The following is a 16232-nucleotide window of genomic DNA, read 5'->3' as shown; positions in this document are numbered from 1 at the left end:
AATATGAATTGCTTTCTCCTGAAAGAGAGTTGTGTAGACAAATGCATGTGTGCATTTAAGGTGCTTTGTATGCAGTACGGCTCTCCTAGTAAGGGCTCAGTAATAACACATGCTGTTATTATTATCCCAGAAGCTCTAAACATGGAAAACCATTGAAAAATGGGAAACATTAATGGGAATTGTTAATTCTAGAGGTGGCCTATCTCTTGGAGAACCCCCAGCAACTTTGCTTAATATTCTCTAGTTCGCTCGTGTAGAGTTTTTTAAGCTCTTTGTATATTCTGGATATTAGCCCTCTAATAGAGTGGTGGCTGATAAAGATCTTCTCCCATTCTGTAGACTTTCTCTTTAGGTTCTTGATTGGTTTCCTTTGATGAGCAGAAACTTTTTAATTTGATGCCATCCACTTGTTAATTCTTGCTTTAATTTCCCGAGCTTTGGAGGTCTTGTTGTTGGTAAGTTACTGCCCGTGCCTGTATATTGGGGTGTTGACCCTATGTCCTCCTCTAATAGCTTCACAATCTGGTCTAATTTCCAAGTCTTTGAGCCATCTTGACTTGATTCCTGTGCACCATGGGAGGTAAGGATTTAGTTCCATTTTTTTACAAATGGATAGCCAGTTCTCCCAGCACATTTGTTGAAAGGGCTGTCTTTTCTCCAGCATATGAGTTTGGCCCTTTTGTCAAAGATCAATTGACTATAGGTGTGTGGGTTTGTTTCTGTATCTTCTATTCTGTTACACTGGTCTATCTGCCTGTTGTTGTGCCAATACCATGCTATTTTGACTACTATTGCTCTATAGTAAAATTTGAAGTCAGGAATTGTGATGCCTCCTGCCTGGTTCTTATTGCTGAGGATTGCTTTGGCTATTATGGGTCTTTTCTTTCTCCATATACAATTCATGACTGATTTTCCTAGGTCTATGAAGAATGTCGCTGGTATTTTAATGAGAATTGCATTAAATCTGTAGATCACTTTTGGCAGAATGGACATTTTGAGTTATTTATTCTGCCTATCCATGAGAAAGGGAGATCTTTCTATCTCCCAAGATCTTCTTCAGTTTCTTTCTTTAATGTTTTATAGTTTTCATTGTAGAGGTCTTTTACATCTTTGGGTAGGTTTATTCCCAGGTATTTTAATAGTTTTGAGGTTATAGTGAATGGAATCATTTTCTTTTTCTTCTTCTTTTTCTTTTTTTTTTTTTTTGCTAAGTAACATCTTTTTATTTTATTTTATTTTTTATTGGTGCAATGTATTCATACATCATAATGGTATAAAGAAAATACTTTTGTAGACATACATGAACACATTGCCCAGTTAGCCCCTACCCGATCCCCACCCCGTTCCCTCCCCATCCCTCCTTCCCATGCTTGGCTTAGTGGTTGACATCTAGTTTTATAGCAATTTATCCAATATTAACGATGATAATCTCACAAAACAGTTTCATTTGTCTAATACCAAGCTTTTGATGACTTAAAGATAACAGTTCAATATTTCTTTTTGCTTTCTTTCTTACTAGAGAATTTTTTTTCTTTTCTTTTTTTTAGGTGAAACTATCATACATTTATTTATTTATTTTTCAGAAAAATTCTATCCTGATATGGAATATAGACTCTAGATACCCAAAACAATCTCGAAGAAGAACAAAGCTAGAAGATGTATATTTTCTGATTTCAAACCATATAAAGCTACAATAATTGAAACAGTGTAGTACTGTTCTAAAGGCAGATATATAAACCATTGGAGTTAAATAAAAGCCTAGAGATAAATTCTTCCAAATATATCCTCAAGTTATTTTTGACAAGGTGTCCATGAACATTTGGTGGAGGAAATAATAATCTTTTAACTAAATATTGTTGAAAAATAATAATTACATGAAAAAGAATAAAATTGGACCCTTACCTAACACATATACAAATATTAACTCAAAATAGATAAAAGACCTAAATATAAATCTTAAGACTATAAACTTTTAGAAGAAAATCTGGGTCATAAAACCTCACAACACTGAAATTGGCAGTGATTTCTTGGATATGATTTCAATGGCACAGGCAACAAAAGGGTAAATAAGCTCCCTAAAAAATAAAAACATATTGTATATCCAAAGACAATGTAAACAGAGTTAAAAGTTACTGATAGAATGGGATAAAATATTTCCAAATGCTATATCTGAAGGTATATTAATATTCCAACTAGAAATCCTAAAAATTAGCAACAAAAAAAGCAAACAATACAATTTGGAGATAGGTAAAAGACTTAACATAAATAATGAATCTCCACAGATAACCAATCTTAGTTGTCTGTTGGATGGAAAATCTTGTTTCTCAGGTTCTGGTGTGTGTTACCTATTTCTTCTTTATAGTTAATCTCTTTGAGTATTTTCTCTAGCGCTGGTTTTGAAGACATAAATTCCTTCAGTTTCTGTTAGTCGTGGAAGCTTCTTATTTCCCCATCTAATTTGATAGAAAGTTTTGCTGCATAGGAAATTTTTGGCTGGAAGTTGTTTTCTTTCTGAGTTTGGATTATGTTACTCCAAGCCCTTCTGGCCCTCATGACTTGGTTTGGGAAGTCTGGAGTGATTCTAATTGGTTTGCCTCTGAATGTCACTTGGCCCTTTGTTTTTGTTGCCTTTAAGAGTCTCTGCTTGGCTTCCACTTGGTCATTTTGACAATTATGTGGCGTGGGGATCCTCTTCTCTGATCCTCTCTAACGGGAGTTCTATAAGTTTCCTGGATTTGTGTATCGACCTCTGGCTCTACGTTTGGAAAATTTTCTGCTATTATTTTCTTGAAAAGATTGTTAATCCCTTTGGTTTCACCTTCTTTTCTCTCCTCTATTCCAATTATTCTTAGGTTAGCTCTTTTAAAATGGGCCCATATTTCTTCAATGTCAGATTCCTGCTGTCGGATTTTTTTTTCTAAATTTAGAAACTATGCGTTCATTTTTTGAATGATCATCTTTTAGGAGCGAGATTCTATTCTCCATGTGGTCTAATCGGTTGTTTGTACTTTGAATTGAGGTCTTTACTTCATTAATTGCATCCTTTATCTCTCTTTGGCTCTCTCTGAATTCTTTTCAAAACACCTCTATTATTTTTACAGTTATTTTCCTGATTTGATCTTCTAGAAATCTCTGAATTTCTGTTTTATCAGGTTCTGATGTTGTGGGGTTGTGGGCATTCATTGCTCCATTGTTATTCCTTTTTCCCATGATTTTGAAGTTTGTGCCTTCTCTGGGTTCTTCCCTGGGTCACTACGACTTCACTTAAGGTGCTGTGGATCTCGAGTCTATGGTATCTCAGTCCCCACTACTCCTTTACTGGGTTGTATCGCAGAGTCTCAGACCCTGGGAGTCAATCGAGGCTGCTTTAGACCATGGGGGGTTCCAGGTTGGGCGTTCTCCTATGGTGTAATATCTCTGCCACTCCCCCACTGGGTCAAGTCCCTGGGAGTACAGTACTGGGATTTCTCCTCTAGGGGCCCCAATTTGACTCACTGTTGAGTGCGCAGATGGAGCTATAGTGGACTCGGTGAATTCGCTGCTGCTGCCGCCGGTAGCAATATGGTGCTGCTGTTGCGCCCTCAGCTGTGAGGCTGGCGTATTTCTTTTCTGTTTTTGAGCTCCGCTCTGAGTCCCTGCAGGATGTGCTGAGCCCAGTCTCTGGGAGCTTTAGACGCTCCCTGCGCCGAGAAATCTGCCGAATTCCTCCCGGCTGATCCACAGCGGCTCACCTCAGCTCGCTGTCCACCGCTCCTCTCTGGAGCTTGGTGGGCTGTTGAGTGCACTGGTCTGTAGCCGTCTGGTGAACTTGCCGCTGTAAGGAGCTGCTGCCGCATCCTCGGGCGTGAGGCCGGCGTATCTCCTCTCTGGTTTCTGAGCTCCGTTATGAGTTCCCTTCCTCTCTGGAGCCTGGTGCTGCAAGGCAAAATGGCGCCCACCGCTTCACGCCGCGGCTCCGGCTGCAGCACTGTGGTCTGGTTTCTGGTTTCTCATTTTTCCAGCCCTCTTTTTCTCTGTCCCTTGAAATTACATTTTTTGTTTCTCTGCTGATGGTGTTTTCTGGCTATGAAAGGCGCTGATTTTGTGGTAATAGAGATTGGTTGTTAGCGGGGCTCTTAAGCCCCGTTTTGCTCCGTCGCCATCTTCCTCATTTTCTTTATTTCTTTCATTGTGGATTCATTGTTGGCATATAGAAAAACAACTGATTTTTGTATTCTGCAACTTTGCTGAATTGGTTAATCAGCTCCAGTAGTCTTTTGGTTGAGTCCTTTGGGTCTTATAGATAAAGGATCATGTCATCTGCATAAAAATGTCAAATAATAACAGATGCTGGTAAGGATGTGAGGAAAGAGGAACTCTTTTACACTGTTAGTGGGAGTGCAAACTAGTTCAGCCACTATGTAGATCAGTGTGGAGATTCCTTAGAAAACTGGGAATAGATCTGCTGTATGATCTGGCTATACTACTCCTGGGTATCTTTCCAAAGGGGTTGAAATCAGAAAACTACACTAACATATGCATACCCATGTTCATAGCAGCACAAAATATGGAACCAACCTAGATCTCCATCAACAGATGAATGGATTACAAAATTATGGGAAATACACACAATGGAATTCTACTCAGCTAAAAGGAACAAAATCATGTCATTCACAAGAAGATGGAAAGACCTGGAGAACATTATGTTAAGTGAGATCAGCCAAGCACAGAAAGAGAAGGGACATATGTTTTCTCTTAATATGCCAAAACTAAGAAGTATTGGGGATACCAGAGGGACTCCAGATAATGGAGAGGAAACCTCTGCAAAGCTAGAATGGAAGGGTAGGAGAGGAAGAAGGCTGAGGTTGATTAATGGAGAAGCTACATTCGAATACGTGTAAAAATATGAATGTAGCATGGTCAGCCTGGACACTCACTGTTGGGAGGGGGAAGGGGAAGTGAGGAGGGGAGAGGGCACCAAGCACAGTCTGAATGTATGCCATTTTCAATATGTTCCACATAAAAATAAAAAAAGTTTAAAAAATAAAATAAAAAATAAACAATCCTCATGACTGGAAAAAAGTATTCTCTAGTTTTATCTGTTTTCCTATCAATGACATGATTTCGTTCTTTATGGATGAGTAAAATTCCATTGCAAATATACACCACATTTTCTTATCTGTTCACCTGTTGACATATACCTGGGTTGGTTCCATGATTTGGCTATTGTGAATTGTGCTGCTATAAACATCAATATGCACGCATCACCACAGTTTCTGACTTTAATGCTTTTGGAAAGATACTGAGAAGAGTCCACAGTTGGTCATATGGTATGACCTCCATAATTCACAATCCTACAATGTATAAGAATTCTGATTTCCCCACATACTCACCATTTAACACAATTATTCCCAGTTCCCTCTGGGTTTCAGTGGGTTGGCCTTCATACCTCCATAGTGAAAAGCCAACAAAGAGGTATAGAGAGTGATGCTTAGGAGGAAGGAAGGATGGAGACAGGTTAAGGGCAGGAAACTATCACACACTGGCTAGGCACTTGCCAGGAGCCTTCAAGTCCCCTTCACAGAGCACTAGGAAGCAGCTACTACAACATTCTCCTCATTTAAAGATACAGGGAGGGACAGAGGCTCAGGAAAGCTACCTGATGTGACGAAGGTCACAGAACTAGGGCAGGCAGTTCTGGACCATCACTCTTCCAGGAGAAATGACGGGTCCCCTGAGGACAGTCTGGGAGGTAGGGCTTCTCAAACACCTGCATGCTGCCGTGGAACCTCGGGGCTTAACCAGATACAGTCACCTCTCCAGATCCACCTCTTCTGGATCTCTGTCTCCAATGACCAAGCCTGAGAACCAATTATTTATTTATTATTTGTTTTAGTACTGGGGATTCAATCCAGGGGCATTCAACCTTTGAGCTACACCCTCAGCCTTATTTATTTATTTATTGTAGTGCTGGGGATGGAACCCAGGGGCATTCTACTTCCAAGCTCCACCTCCAGCCCTATTTTTTATTATTTATTTTGAAACAGGATCTCACTGAGTTGCAAAGGGCCTAAGTAGCTGAGACTGTCTGCGAACTGTGATCCTCCTGTTTCAGCCTCCCCAATGCTGGGATTACAAGCGTGCGCCACTATGCTCTGCTTTTCTTTTCTTCTTCTTTTTTTAATGTTTATATGGGGTCTTGCTGTGTTGCTGAGAGGCTCACTAAGTTGTTAGGCTTGTCCTTGAACCTGAGATCCTCTTGTCTCAGCCTCTCAAGTACTGGTGTGTGCCACTAAGCCTGGTGAGAACCTGTGATTTAAACTTACCCTGCTTAGAGCAGGGGTGCCCTCTGAATCAGGAGGAGGAACTCCAGGCCCCTCTAGCATGGCTTGCTGGGTATTCTCAGCCTCTTAACTGTGAGTGGTCTTGGAGGAAGCCGCCTGCCCTAGGTGTCGGGACACTCCAGGTGTGCTCACACATGCCCTATCTGTCTTTGAGGGTCGTCTGCTATCCTCTCTGGACCTCACCTGGGCAGTTCTCCCAGGCCGTGCCCTTCCCCGGCTCGAGCCTCCTGTCTGTCATCTGCAGCCAGGACCCTTCTGTGAATCGAAGGCCGCTCTTAGGACACACAGGGTGGGAGGGGAGGGGCTGCTTCACAGAAGATTGTCGCTATGGCTTTCTGTTGTTCTTTGGATAAAGCTCAAAATCCTGAACAAAGATACCTTAAGGGCAGTCCTGCCAACCTGGACTCTGGCTGGCATCCATCTTCCTTTTGGTATATCTGTACATTCGCTTTTCTTTCTCTAGGAAGATAAAAGGGTGTGTAATGATGATGATGATAACATCATCTTGGGGGAGGTGTACTTTAGGTCTTACCTTTGTGCTTGCTTAGGCCAAGGGCTGTTGAGCCCGCTGGCCTTTCTGCCAGGCCACCCACCACTGGCCTCCTCTCCCAGTCAGCACGTCCAGCCTCTGCCTGTGCTCACGTGTCCTCTCCCTCCCTGCCCCAGCCCAGGGCAGTCCCGTCCCCATGCTCTCGTTGCTGCCTTCCCTTCAGAGCAGGCCCCACAGCTGTCATGCTCGTTTGTATGCGGTGAAGAAGCTTTTATTTGTTTCTCTTCTGGACCTGCACCCTATGAATGAAGAAGCCAGATGCCTTTTCTTGGGCTAAGCTCGGTGAGCAGAACAGGGTCTGCACTTGGTCACACCTTCTGAGCAATGCATGAGGCTTCAGAAGCTCAGGGGTGGAGATGGCTACCTGCCCCAAAACTTCTGAACCTAGTCCTCTCTTCTGGGAACTTCTGGTGCCTCTGTTCTGGGAACCCTATAGAGCATAGTGTGTGTGTGTGTGTGTGTGTGTGTGTGTGTGTGTGTGTGTGTGTGTGTGTTAAGGATTTTTAACTTCAACTATGAATATTGTAAACGATCCTGAACTCTGGGAGAACTGCTCTTCAGAACATTTTGGACCTAACTGAACTGCATAAGGTTTACACAACCGCTGTAGAAACATCCTCAGCTGCCACAGTAATTTAGAGCCCCATGTCTGGCCTCCGGGCAGCACTTGTTTTTGACTGTTTCTGGGTGGTATTGTTTTGTTCCTTTCTGAGAGTGTGTCCCAGGGGTGCCGAGTCAGCACTTGTCTGGGCTTCTTGTCCTCTGTTTTGAACCTTGCTGCGATGGGTTCTTTGAAAGGGCACTGGGTCACGGCGACACAGCAGCCAGCGACCATGTCCATGGTGCCCTGGCGCTCTGCTCCCTGGCTTGGGCACTGCACACTGAGTTATTTGTAACAGTATGTGATCTCAGTAGGCAGGAAGCTATTTTATGTTGCAGTACCGACACAGACCCAACTAAAAAAGTGCCCCTGACACCAGTGAACGTGACGCCCTGTCACAAGGTCCTCCTCCCCATGCCTCTCAAATAGGAATCAGGAAGAAAGAGCTCATCCCTCTGATCACCAGCCTTGCTTTGTATTTTTTGCATTCCATGAGCCAGTAGTGGATTATAAACCAGGTGCATGGGGGTATGCTCAAAGTTCAAAAAGAATGAAGGGAAACAGCTGGTGGCGCACACCTGTAATCCCAGTACTTGGGAGGTTGAGACAAAAGAATCACAGGTTCGAGGCCAGCCTATGCAACTTAGTGAGACCTGGTTTCAAAATAAGAAATTAAAAGGACCATGGGCGTAGCTTGGAGGTGTACACCCCTGGGTTTCAATCTTCAGCACAAAAATAAATACATAAATAAATAAATAAAAAAACAGCGTTAAATGCTATCAGTGATGGCATCAGATTATAAGTAGACAGAGTATTATTTTGTACAACTTTTCTTTCAGTTCCTGTGTCTCACACAGGGACATACATATAAACACAATGTAAAGTGTATTTCTCTCTTGCAGTAAGAATACTAATGTGTGAAATTTAAAAGGTTTGTCAAAAATCCAGAAAAACAAAATACCAGTGGTGATTATGAATGCAGTTGTCTTTTTCTGACTTTAAAGTACACTTTTTATTTTAAGTATAATGTTGCATTTAGGTTGATACATATCAAAGAAAGAATTTTACTCTCAAGAGAGCTTATAAAAAGGAATGTTTAATAAAACATTTGTAGATATATTTTTTCTCTTTAGATATACTTATATTGTAAGTAATGGAATCCCCTGTCCATTTCCAGAAGAAATCTCACTTATTGAGATTTAAAATTATTTCTCTGATTACCACAGCTCTCATCCTCTTTGGACTTTCTGATGTCATTATCATTTCTCTGCTTTTTTTTTTAAAGGTATGCAAAATCCAGTCAGATCAGGACTGTGTCAAGCAGCAAGATATTTTTTAAAGGAAGTAGATTTCGATATAGGTGGGTACCAACAGTTCCACTGGGGATGGGTTTGGAGTGGGGTGGGCATGTGGACTGGAGTGTTTTGCTGTAAATAAGCACTATTGGGTGCATACGCCTTCATTAGACTTCCGTTTCCACTCCCTGGGTCTCCTACGCTCACGTGGTACCATCAACCTCCATTCCCCTCCTGGAAGAAGAAGACGGTGACTTCTTAGAGCTGGCTCAAACAACCAGGAGTTAAAAACCAATGACACACACCCCATCTCCTTCTCCTCTTCATGTCCGTGCATACACCTTGTGTTCCTGTCTTTTGCAGTGGTAAAGTTGCCAAAGAAGTGGTGGAGGCGAGCTCCCAAATCCAGAGGGAGCCTCCCGAGGTGCACAGGTGAGTGAGCCCCTCACCTCTGGCTCCATGGCTTCAGTGATGGGTAGAGGGGTTGAAAAGCTAGTCGTGCAGCTAAGAGGTAGAGCTCCTGCTTAGCATGTGTCTGATTGCTGTCACTACAAAAAAAAAAAAAAAAAAAAGAAGAGAAAATAGATGATGTTTACAAATCCTCTGTAACATGTGTAGCATAGTACACATAATCCCTATGTGTAGCAACATCCACTGGAAATCTCCCTCGGGTAGATTTGGCGGGGCAGCGGCATGGGTACTGCTGGGCTCCTGTGAGGAGTCGCTTGCTTTTTGGAGGGTCCTGGATTAAGGCCGAGGCGTCACTTGAGTAAGCAGGGTGTGTGCCATCTCCTGGCCGAGTGCCCTCCGTCCTCTTAGACCTGCCCCTTCCCTGGCTGGTTCATCAGACGCGGCCAGTCCCTGTTAGCTGGCTTTCTAGGCTGTTTCACACAAGGCAAGGGGCTTGCCTGCTGCTGCGCCCCTTAGCCCAAGAGCCACCCAGGGAAATGAGGGGTTTAGTTATCATCGGTTCAAGAGAGCACATCTTCATGAAGATGACAATCTAAGGTAGTTTTAAGGAATTAAGTATTCTCTGGACCACCGCAACCTACACGTCCTCACACATCTGGAACCTCAGGCTTGCTAAGCATCTCCAGACCGGACATCCTCCCACAGTGCTTCCTCATACAATTGCAGAGAACTGGCATTCTTACTATCTCTCACCCCAGAACAAGAAGCTAGGATCTGAAAGATGCATTCACACTAAAGTCCCTTCAGGTGGAGTATCTGGAGGCTCCATAGCCAGCCAGCACTACGTCCCTTCCTTCTCAGAGTGGCCAAGGAAATCCAGGAGTCTCATTTTATTCACTCTGTTTTATTCCAACATTTTCGAGTCCTGTGTATGACCATATAAATGTCTATAATCAAGTCACAGAACTCCAGTTTCCTTATCTGTAAATATGGTATTTTTCATGCCTGTCTTATGAGTATATTGAGAAAAACCAATTGGGTCAAGGGTATACAAATCATATATTCCAGTGTTAGAATCAACTTGTAGTTCCCAGAGGAACCCTTTCTGCCTTAATAATAGTTCTTGATCATAGTCTATCTTGAGACTTTTCTACACCTGAGGGGGCTGCAGAGTGGGATGGGAATCTCTGAGGTCAGCAATGGACAGATTTTGAGTGTGGAGAAACATGGCCTGTGTCTTGGCCTGGCCTGGGTTGTAGAGCCAGTGATCATTACCAGGCTTCGTGTGTTTCCAAGAGTTCATTGTTAAGCCTTTGTTCTGGTATGCTGGGGTGGGAGGTGGGACCATCATGAGGTGGCCTCTTGTGGGAGCTTTCTGGACCGGGGAGATGCCACCCTCAAGAACAGATTAGATCTGCAGGGGAGAATGAGTTCCCCTGGTCTGGAGGGACTGGGTTATTACTGAGTTGCAGAGGCAAGTCTCAAACCAGATTCCCAAGTACAGGGAGTACAGGTGTATGCCACCATGCCCCAGCTCAGACTTTTATAAGGACAGCAGCTCTCTTCTTGAGGGCCTACCCTCATGACTTAATTATCTCCTGAATTCCCCACCTCTTCGTGGCATTCAGTGGCGATGATTTTGACAAATGAATTTTAAGGGGACACAGACATTCAGACCATAGCAGCAGAGAAATATGGGGGCTTCCATTTTTTCTTTAATTTTTCTTACCTTTTCTTCCAAGTTGTCAGAGTATCAGAGCTTGGAGGCCTGGATTCTTTGTTGTTCCTAAGAAATCCTAGTTGTATCCACCCGTGGGTTTGTCTGAGTCTTATATTTAAAACAGAAATAATGTTCCACTCTGTATCTTGATACTGGAGAGCCTCAGGGTTGTGATTCAGCACAGCAGTCATCTGGTCTAAGCTGAGGCAGACCTATAAGCCCCTGTCCATGGCTGTGGACCATATCACAACAGACCATCAGGACTCTTAAAAGTAGAGGCCAAATCAACATCCTCCTGCCCATCAAGTGCCCAGGATGGTGCATACCCGAGGCCAGCCTGTCTCAGAACTGGACAACTGCTGGACAGTACGATATTAGAGGGCCAGCAGGATGGTGGCTATCTCCAGCTAAAGGATGCTAGGAGGAGGGCTGGTGGGCTAAAGACTCTCCATAAAGGCTTGCTAAGGGCCAACGACTGTAGTACAAACAGTGATTTCTGAGAGATAGGAACAGCTGCCAACTCAGCCGGTGTGCCTCATCAGAGGATAAAATAATTTAGTCACTTTGTGCAAGATTAGATAAATAGGCTTCTCAGAGGTCAGGAAGCCATATAACCCACGCAAAGCGTGTCAATATGCTGTGCTGGCCGAGCTGCAGTCTCAGCCATTAATGACCACAGGGCCAGAGGAAGTCCCAGGAAAACTCAAAATCTGAGAACTCTCCCTGATAAAAGAAGGAGCCGTTCCTGGTAAACATAATTCCCCCTCTTTAGCCCTCACTCCCTCCCCCCTCTGTCCCCAGTGCCTTCTTTCTGCAAGGGCTACTCTACTCCTGACTTCCCCACTGTAACCCCGCCATGTTCCCGAGGACTTGCTATGGGCATCACCTCCTCTGAGGTCCCCTTGATGACCCGCACACTTTCCCAGCAGTGGCTGTAGCACGTGGATGAGCTAGATGGAAAGGGCATACTGCAAGACCAGTGCTTTAAACAGAGAGGTGGGAGGCTTTTTGTTTTTTTTGTGTGTGTGGTACTGGGGTTCCTGGAAACCCTTCTGTCTTCGGGCTACACTCCCAGACCTATTTTTATACTTTTTAATTTGGAAACAGGGTCTCTGAAGCCAGCGAGGCTGGCTTCAAACCTGCGCGATCCTCCTGTCTCTGCCTCCCAAGCGCGGGGATTACAAGAGTGCGCCACCACGCCCGGCAAGGTGGGAGTTTTTAAAACATGGTTCACACAGAGCTGTGGTGATGATGCTTGCTCCATAAAACGCTTGTTTTAGTTGTGTCTTCTTGTGGTGCAAGTGCAGAAAGATAATAGAAAATGTCTTTCACAGTGGGTCTTAGAGAAATAAGTTTGAAAATCTGGGTTCTAGACAGTAAGTTACTTAAGAGGAGAGCTACAGCTCCCCAGGACAAGGCACATGCGCATGTGCGCGCGCGCGCACACACACACACACCAGCTGCAACCTAAGCGGCTGTGGAATGAAATAATGAAGAAAATGGCCCGTGATGAAGCAGGTCCTCATGGATTTCCTCTCCAGCCAGTGCCAGCAGGGAGAGCTTTTAATTCAAGATGATAACTGCATCCTGCTCCTCCCGCTCCTTCCCCTCCCTCTAGGCCAGCAGACGGCTCAGGCTTGCAGCAGTCCCTCCAGCTAGCCTGGGAGCACCCAGTCAGTCTGAAACGGCAGCTTATGTCAAGGCAGGATTGCATCTGGTTTGCTTCTGTTTCAAACCTGAGCATCCTTTAACAAGGCACCAGGAAGCTGGTAGGAATGGACAGGCCTTACGGTGCTGCTCAAGGCAGGCATCAATAAGTCCATTAACAAGTGCAGAGGGACGGAAGCGACCGGAGGGGGTTCTGAGAGACAAGAGAGTGGCATGAGGGAGAGACGGAGGGAGAGTGAGTCTGTCTCAGCTGTGAGGAGCAATGCTGGCTTCAAAGAAGAGACATGTGAAGCCATCTTAGGAGGAAGGGTTGGTTTGAGTTTTGGCAGGAAGCACAGGGAGGGGAAGGGTGATATATATATATATATATATATATATATATATATATATATCTGGCTGCAGGTCCCCATCTCCTTGTCTGTCTGTCAAGGCAGATGGGTGGTCTCCCTGCAGCAGGCAGTGCAAACAGGCTTCTCAGCCAGCTGGCCAGTGGCATTAACAAGGACCGCACAGTCCTTGCCATCTCAGCCACTGATGTGCATGCTCTTTTCCAAAGGAGACACAGGGCTGGGTCCCTTGGTGACCCTACTCATTGGTGCATTCGAGTGTGAATGGCAAAACAAAGCATTAGACATCCAGCAACACAAGGACAGGGCACAGCTGTAGAACATCTGTACACATCTGCCAGGGACTTTGGGTGGTGGTTCTGTTTCTCTGAGCCACACTGTTTATTCATGTCTAGCTCAGTGATTGCTGACTCTCCTTTTTACCCAGCATGCCTGGGTCAGATGGCATCTGGGAAACTACATGTTCTTTCACTGGGCTGCACGGGAGCACGGGACATTTGTCAGGACTTCAGGACAGGAAGGGCTGTGTCTCCAGTGTTATGTCACCTTTGTGTGGCTTGGCCCACCCTGTGCCTGGCGGTGCCTCCCAGCCCAGACAGCGCGGGGAAGGGGCCGCACTCGCAGAGGACCAGCCCCATCTGACTTGTGTCTGCTTTCAGAGTCAACCTTGCTCAGAGCCGAAGTTCCCACTCCTTGAGCAAACAGCTCATCATCAACATGGAGCCCCTGCAGCCCCTGCTTCCTTCTGCTGTGGAGCAGGAAGAGGAGCTCCCCCTGGGTGAGGGTAAGTCCGCCCTTCATTCTGGAAGCGCCGGAGGAGAGGAAGCACCCATCTGGGTATGCTGGGGGATGGGTTGTGGCAGGGGCCCAGTGAGTCATAAGCTATGGTTGCAGCTGGAAGATGAGTTATATTCGGAGTCCTGTCTCTTTCTTCTGGAAAGTTCACTGGTACAAAGTGATTCTAAAACTACAGGTGAAAGCAATCGTGGTGTTAAACCTGCACTGACCAGTATGGTCACCGCTAGCTATGGGTGGCTAATAAAACTAAGTTTGAATTCATTGAAGTGAGTAATGGTTCCTCGGTCACACTGTCCAGATGTCCAGTGCCCAGTAGCCACATGTGGCTGCTGGTTGCCATATGAGAATCTGAGACTGAGAGCATTTCTATCATTGCAGAGAGCCCTGTGGGAAGGTGATGTTCTCACTACAGTCACAATTAAGTGGTTACAAGAATTCTCCACACGCATCTCCACACTGGTCATCTTCTTTCTGTTTCAGTATTTCTCCAGACACTCATCCTTTTTCATAGGTACTTTGTTTTATAGTTTTGAGATAGGCTAAATATAGTGTTCACTTCAAACCAAACTGTTATATTTTTAAGACGGTAATATATGTTCTAGTAGGCTTGTCTTTTCCTCTTTCTCTTCTTCCTTCTCCATTTCCTTCTCCTCTTCCTCCCCCTTCATCGTTTTGCCTCGTCTTTTTTTTTTTAATAAGGATTTTACATACTTCAGGGAAGACTCTCACCCCACCGCTTTCTGCATATCTCACACTCTTAATTTCAGAATAAACTAAATACAAATGCACACAAAACAAAGTTATATGAACACAAGCATAGCATACTTTTTCTTAATTTTGTGTGGTTTTGATTTCATCATTGCAAATATGGATGCTGGGCAGCTTCAAAGGGCCGATATCCTGCCCCCAAAGGATTGCCTTACCTCAGGTTCAAGTCAAGAATTCCTTCTACAGGGGAACCCTTTTCAGTCCATAATAATAATTTGTCTTGGAATGCATATAGCTTTGAGAAAGGTAATAACAACCAATGCACAGTAAAGTGTAAAGAATTCTGGTAAATTTTTCCCTGAAAGGACTCTTTGATGGTTAGAAGGGGAACTGGGCAATTGGATGCCCAAAGTGCCACGGGGAGAGGGAAACTGTACAAAATATGGCAGGAAGGGTCTCAGAAGACATCTTCTGTCCTTAACTGGGCCACTGGGGATGCTGATTATGAGAATGGCTCTTGCTGTCTTTCCTAATGACCAACTCTATATATTTCATGATGAAATAATTATCTTAGCACAAGGGTCTCTGGGTCCATGTCTCTGTGTTTTGTGAGTAAAAAAAAATATCTTTTACTTCTGATCACTGGTGACTCTATGTGCTTCGTCTCATGTTGCTGGAATATTGTTAAAAGTGAAAGTCACTTTTGTGAGCCATGATGATCCCCAGGCTGAATGCAGGAGGGCATGACTAAAGCAGAAAAGGGCAGAGAGCACAACTTATGCATAGTTGTGACTCCAAGTTGTCTGCAGAGATGCAGCCTAGCTGGATCTTCAATTTGGAACCCCAGGCAGGTTGAATGGTAGGCACAAAATACAAAACCAACACCCAGGATATGAGGAGGAGCCTGGGCAGCTTCTACTCTGAACCCCTCACATAATTCAACTAGAAACTCCCATGTTATTTCATTTTCTGTAGTGAGATTCCACTGCTAAATTTTAGTTTTGTGTTTCACACACATCACAACGATATTCACGACAAATAATTAATAGTTAAGTGCAATACAAATTTAGAATTTTATTATATAGGGTAGAAAACCATAAGCCTTCTTATTGATTTTTCAATTAGTTTGAAAGAAACATCTTAAGTTCTTTCATTAGCTACAAAACCAAACTGATAGATTTCTCTCTTAAATATCCCCAATAGCTCTGTGTCCAGTAATTTTTTTCTCCAAGATATGTATCTACTTATAGACATCTGTGTGTGTGTGTGTGTGTGTGTGTGTGTGTGTGTGTGTGTGTGCCACTGGGGATTGAACCCAGGGGAATTCAAGCTTCAAGCTGCACACAGCCAAATTATATTTTTGTTTTGAAACAAGGTCTCACTAGGTTGATGAGAGTCTAACTACTTGCTCTGGTGGTCTTCAAACCTGAGATCCTCCTGTTTCAACCTCCCAAGTATTTGGGTTACAGGCATGTGCCACCACATCTGATTTCTTTGTGGATTCTGAAGCTCAAAAAGATCATAACTTCCAGAATATATAATCAACTTAAAAGGAAGATAAGTAGAAACAAAAATATTATTAATTATTTTATCATTGGAATGATCATCCCAATCTAGAGCGAGAAGAATCATCTTCGGTACCACAGTGGATGAAGATTTATGTTCTTAATACTATTGTATCTTTGTTACTAGTCAAATTTCTCCTCTGTGTCTCTTGTCTGAGTGTCACGCATTGAGATTCAGATAATCCTTGGGATAAATTCTGGTTTTTCAGTTTTTTTTTTCTCTTATATATAAGGCAGAGAACTCAA

The 16232-nt window shown here is 43.8% G+C and overlaps 1 protein-coding gene across 1 annotated transcript in view; it reads left to right on the top strand.

The window, feature by feature from the left end:
* FRMD3 (FERM domain containing 3) overlaps positions 1 to 16232 on the top strand; it is a gene marked incomplete at both ends in the record, with an annotated part of 271973 nt that overhangs the window by 214416 nt on the left and 41325 nt on the right. Inside the window, 3 exons of the mRNA XM_080709442.1 lie at positions 8760 to 8834; positions 9133 to 9201; positions 13575 to 13699. Coding sequence (XP_080565568.1) covers positions 8760 to 8834; positions 9133 to 9201; positions 13575 to 13699 — 269 coding nt within the window. The remainder of the gene's footprint in view (positions 1 to 8759; positions 8835 to 9132; positions 9202 to 13574; positions 13700 to 16232) is intronic.

The sequence above is a fragment of the Muscardinus avellanarius genome, assembly GCF_963383645.1.
Source record: "Muscardinus avellanarius genome assembly, chromosome: 13".
Lineage (NCBI taxonomy): Eukaryota > Metazoa > Chordata > Mammalia > Rodentia > Gliridae > Muscardinus > Muscardinus avellanarius.
The sequence above is the reverse complement of the archived record's forward strand: the minus strand, read 5'-3'. Positions and strand labels throughout refer to the sequence as shown.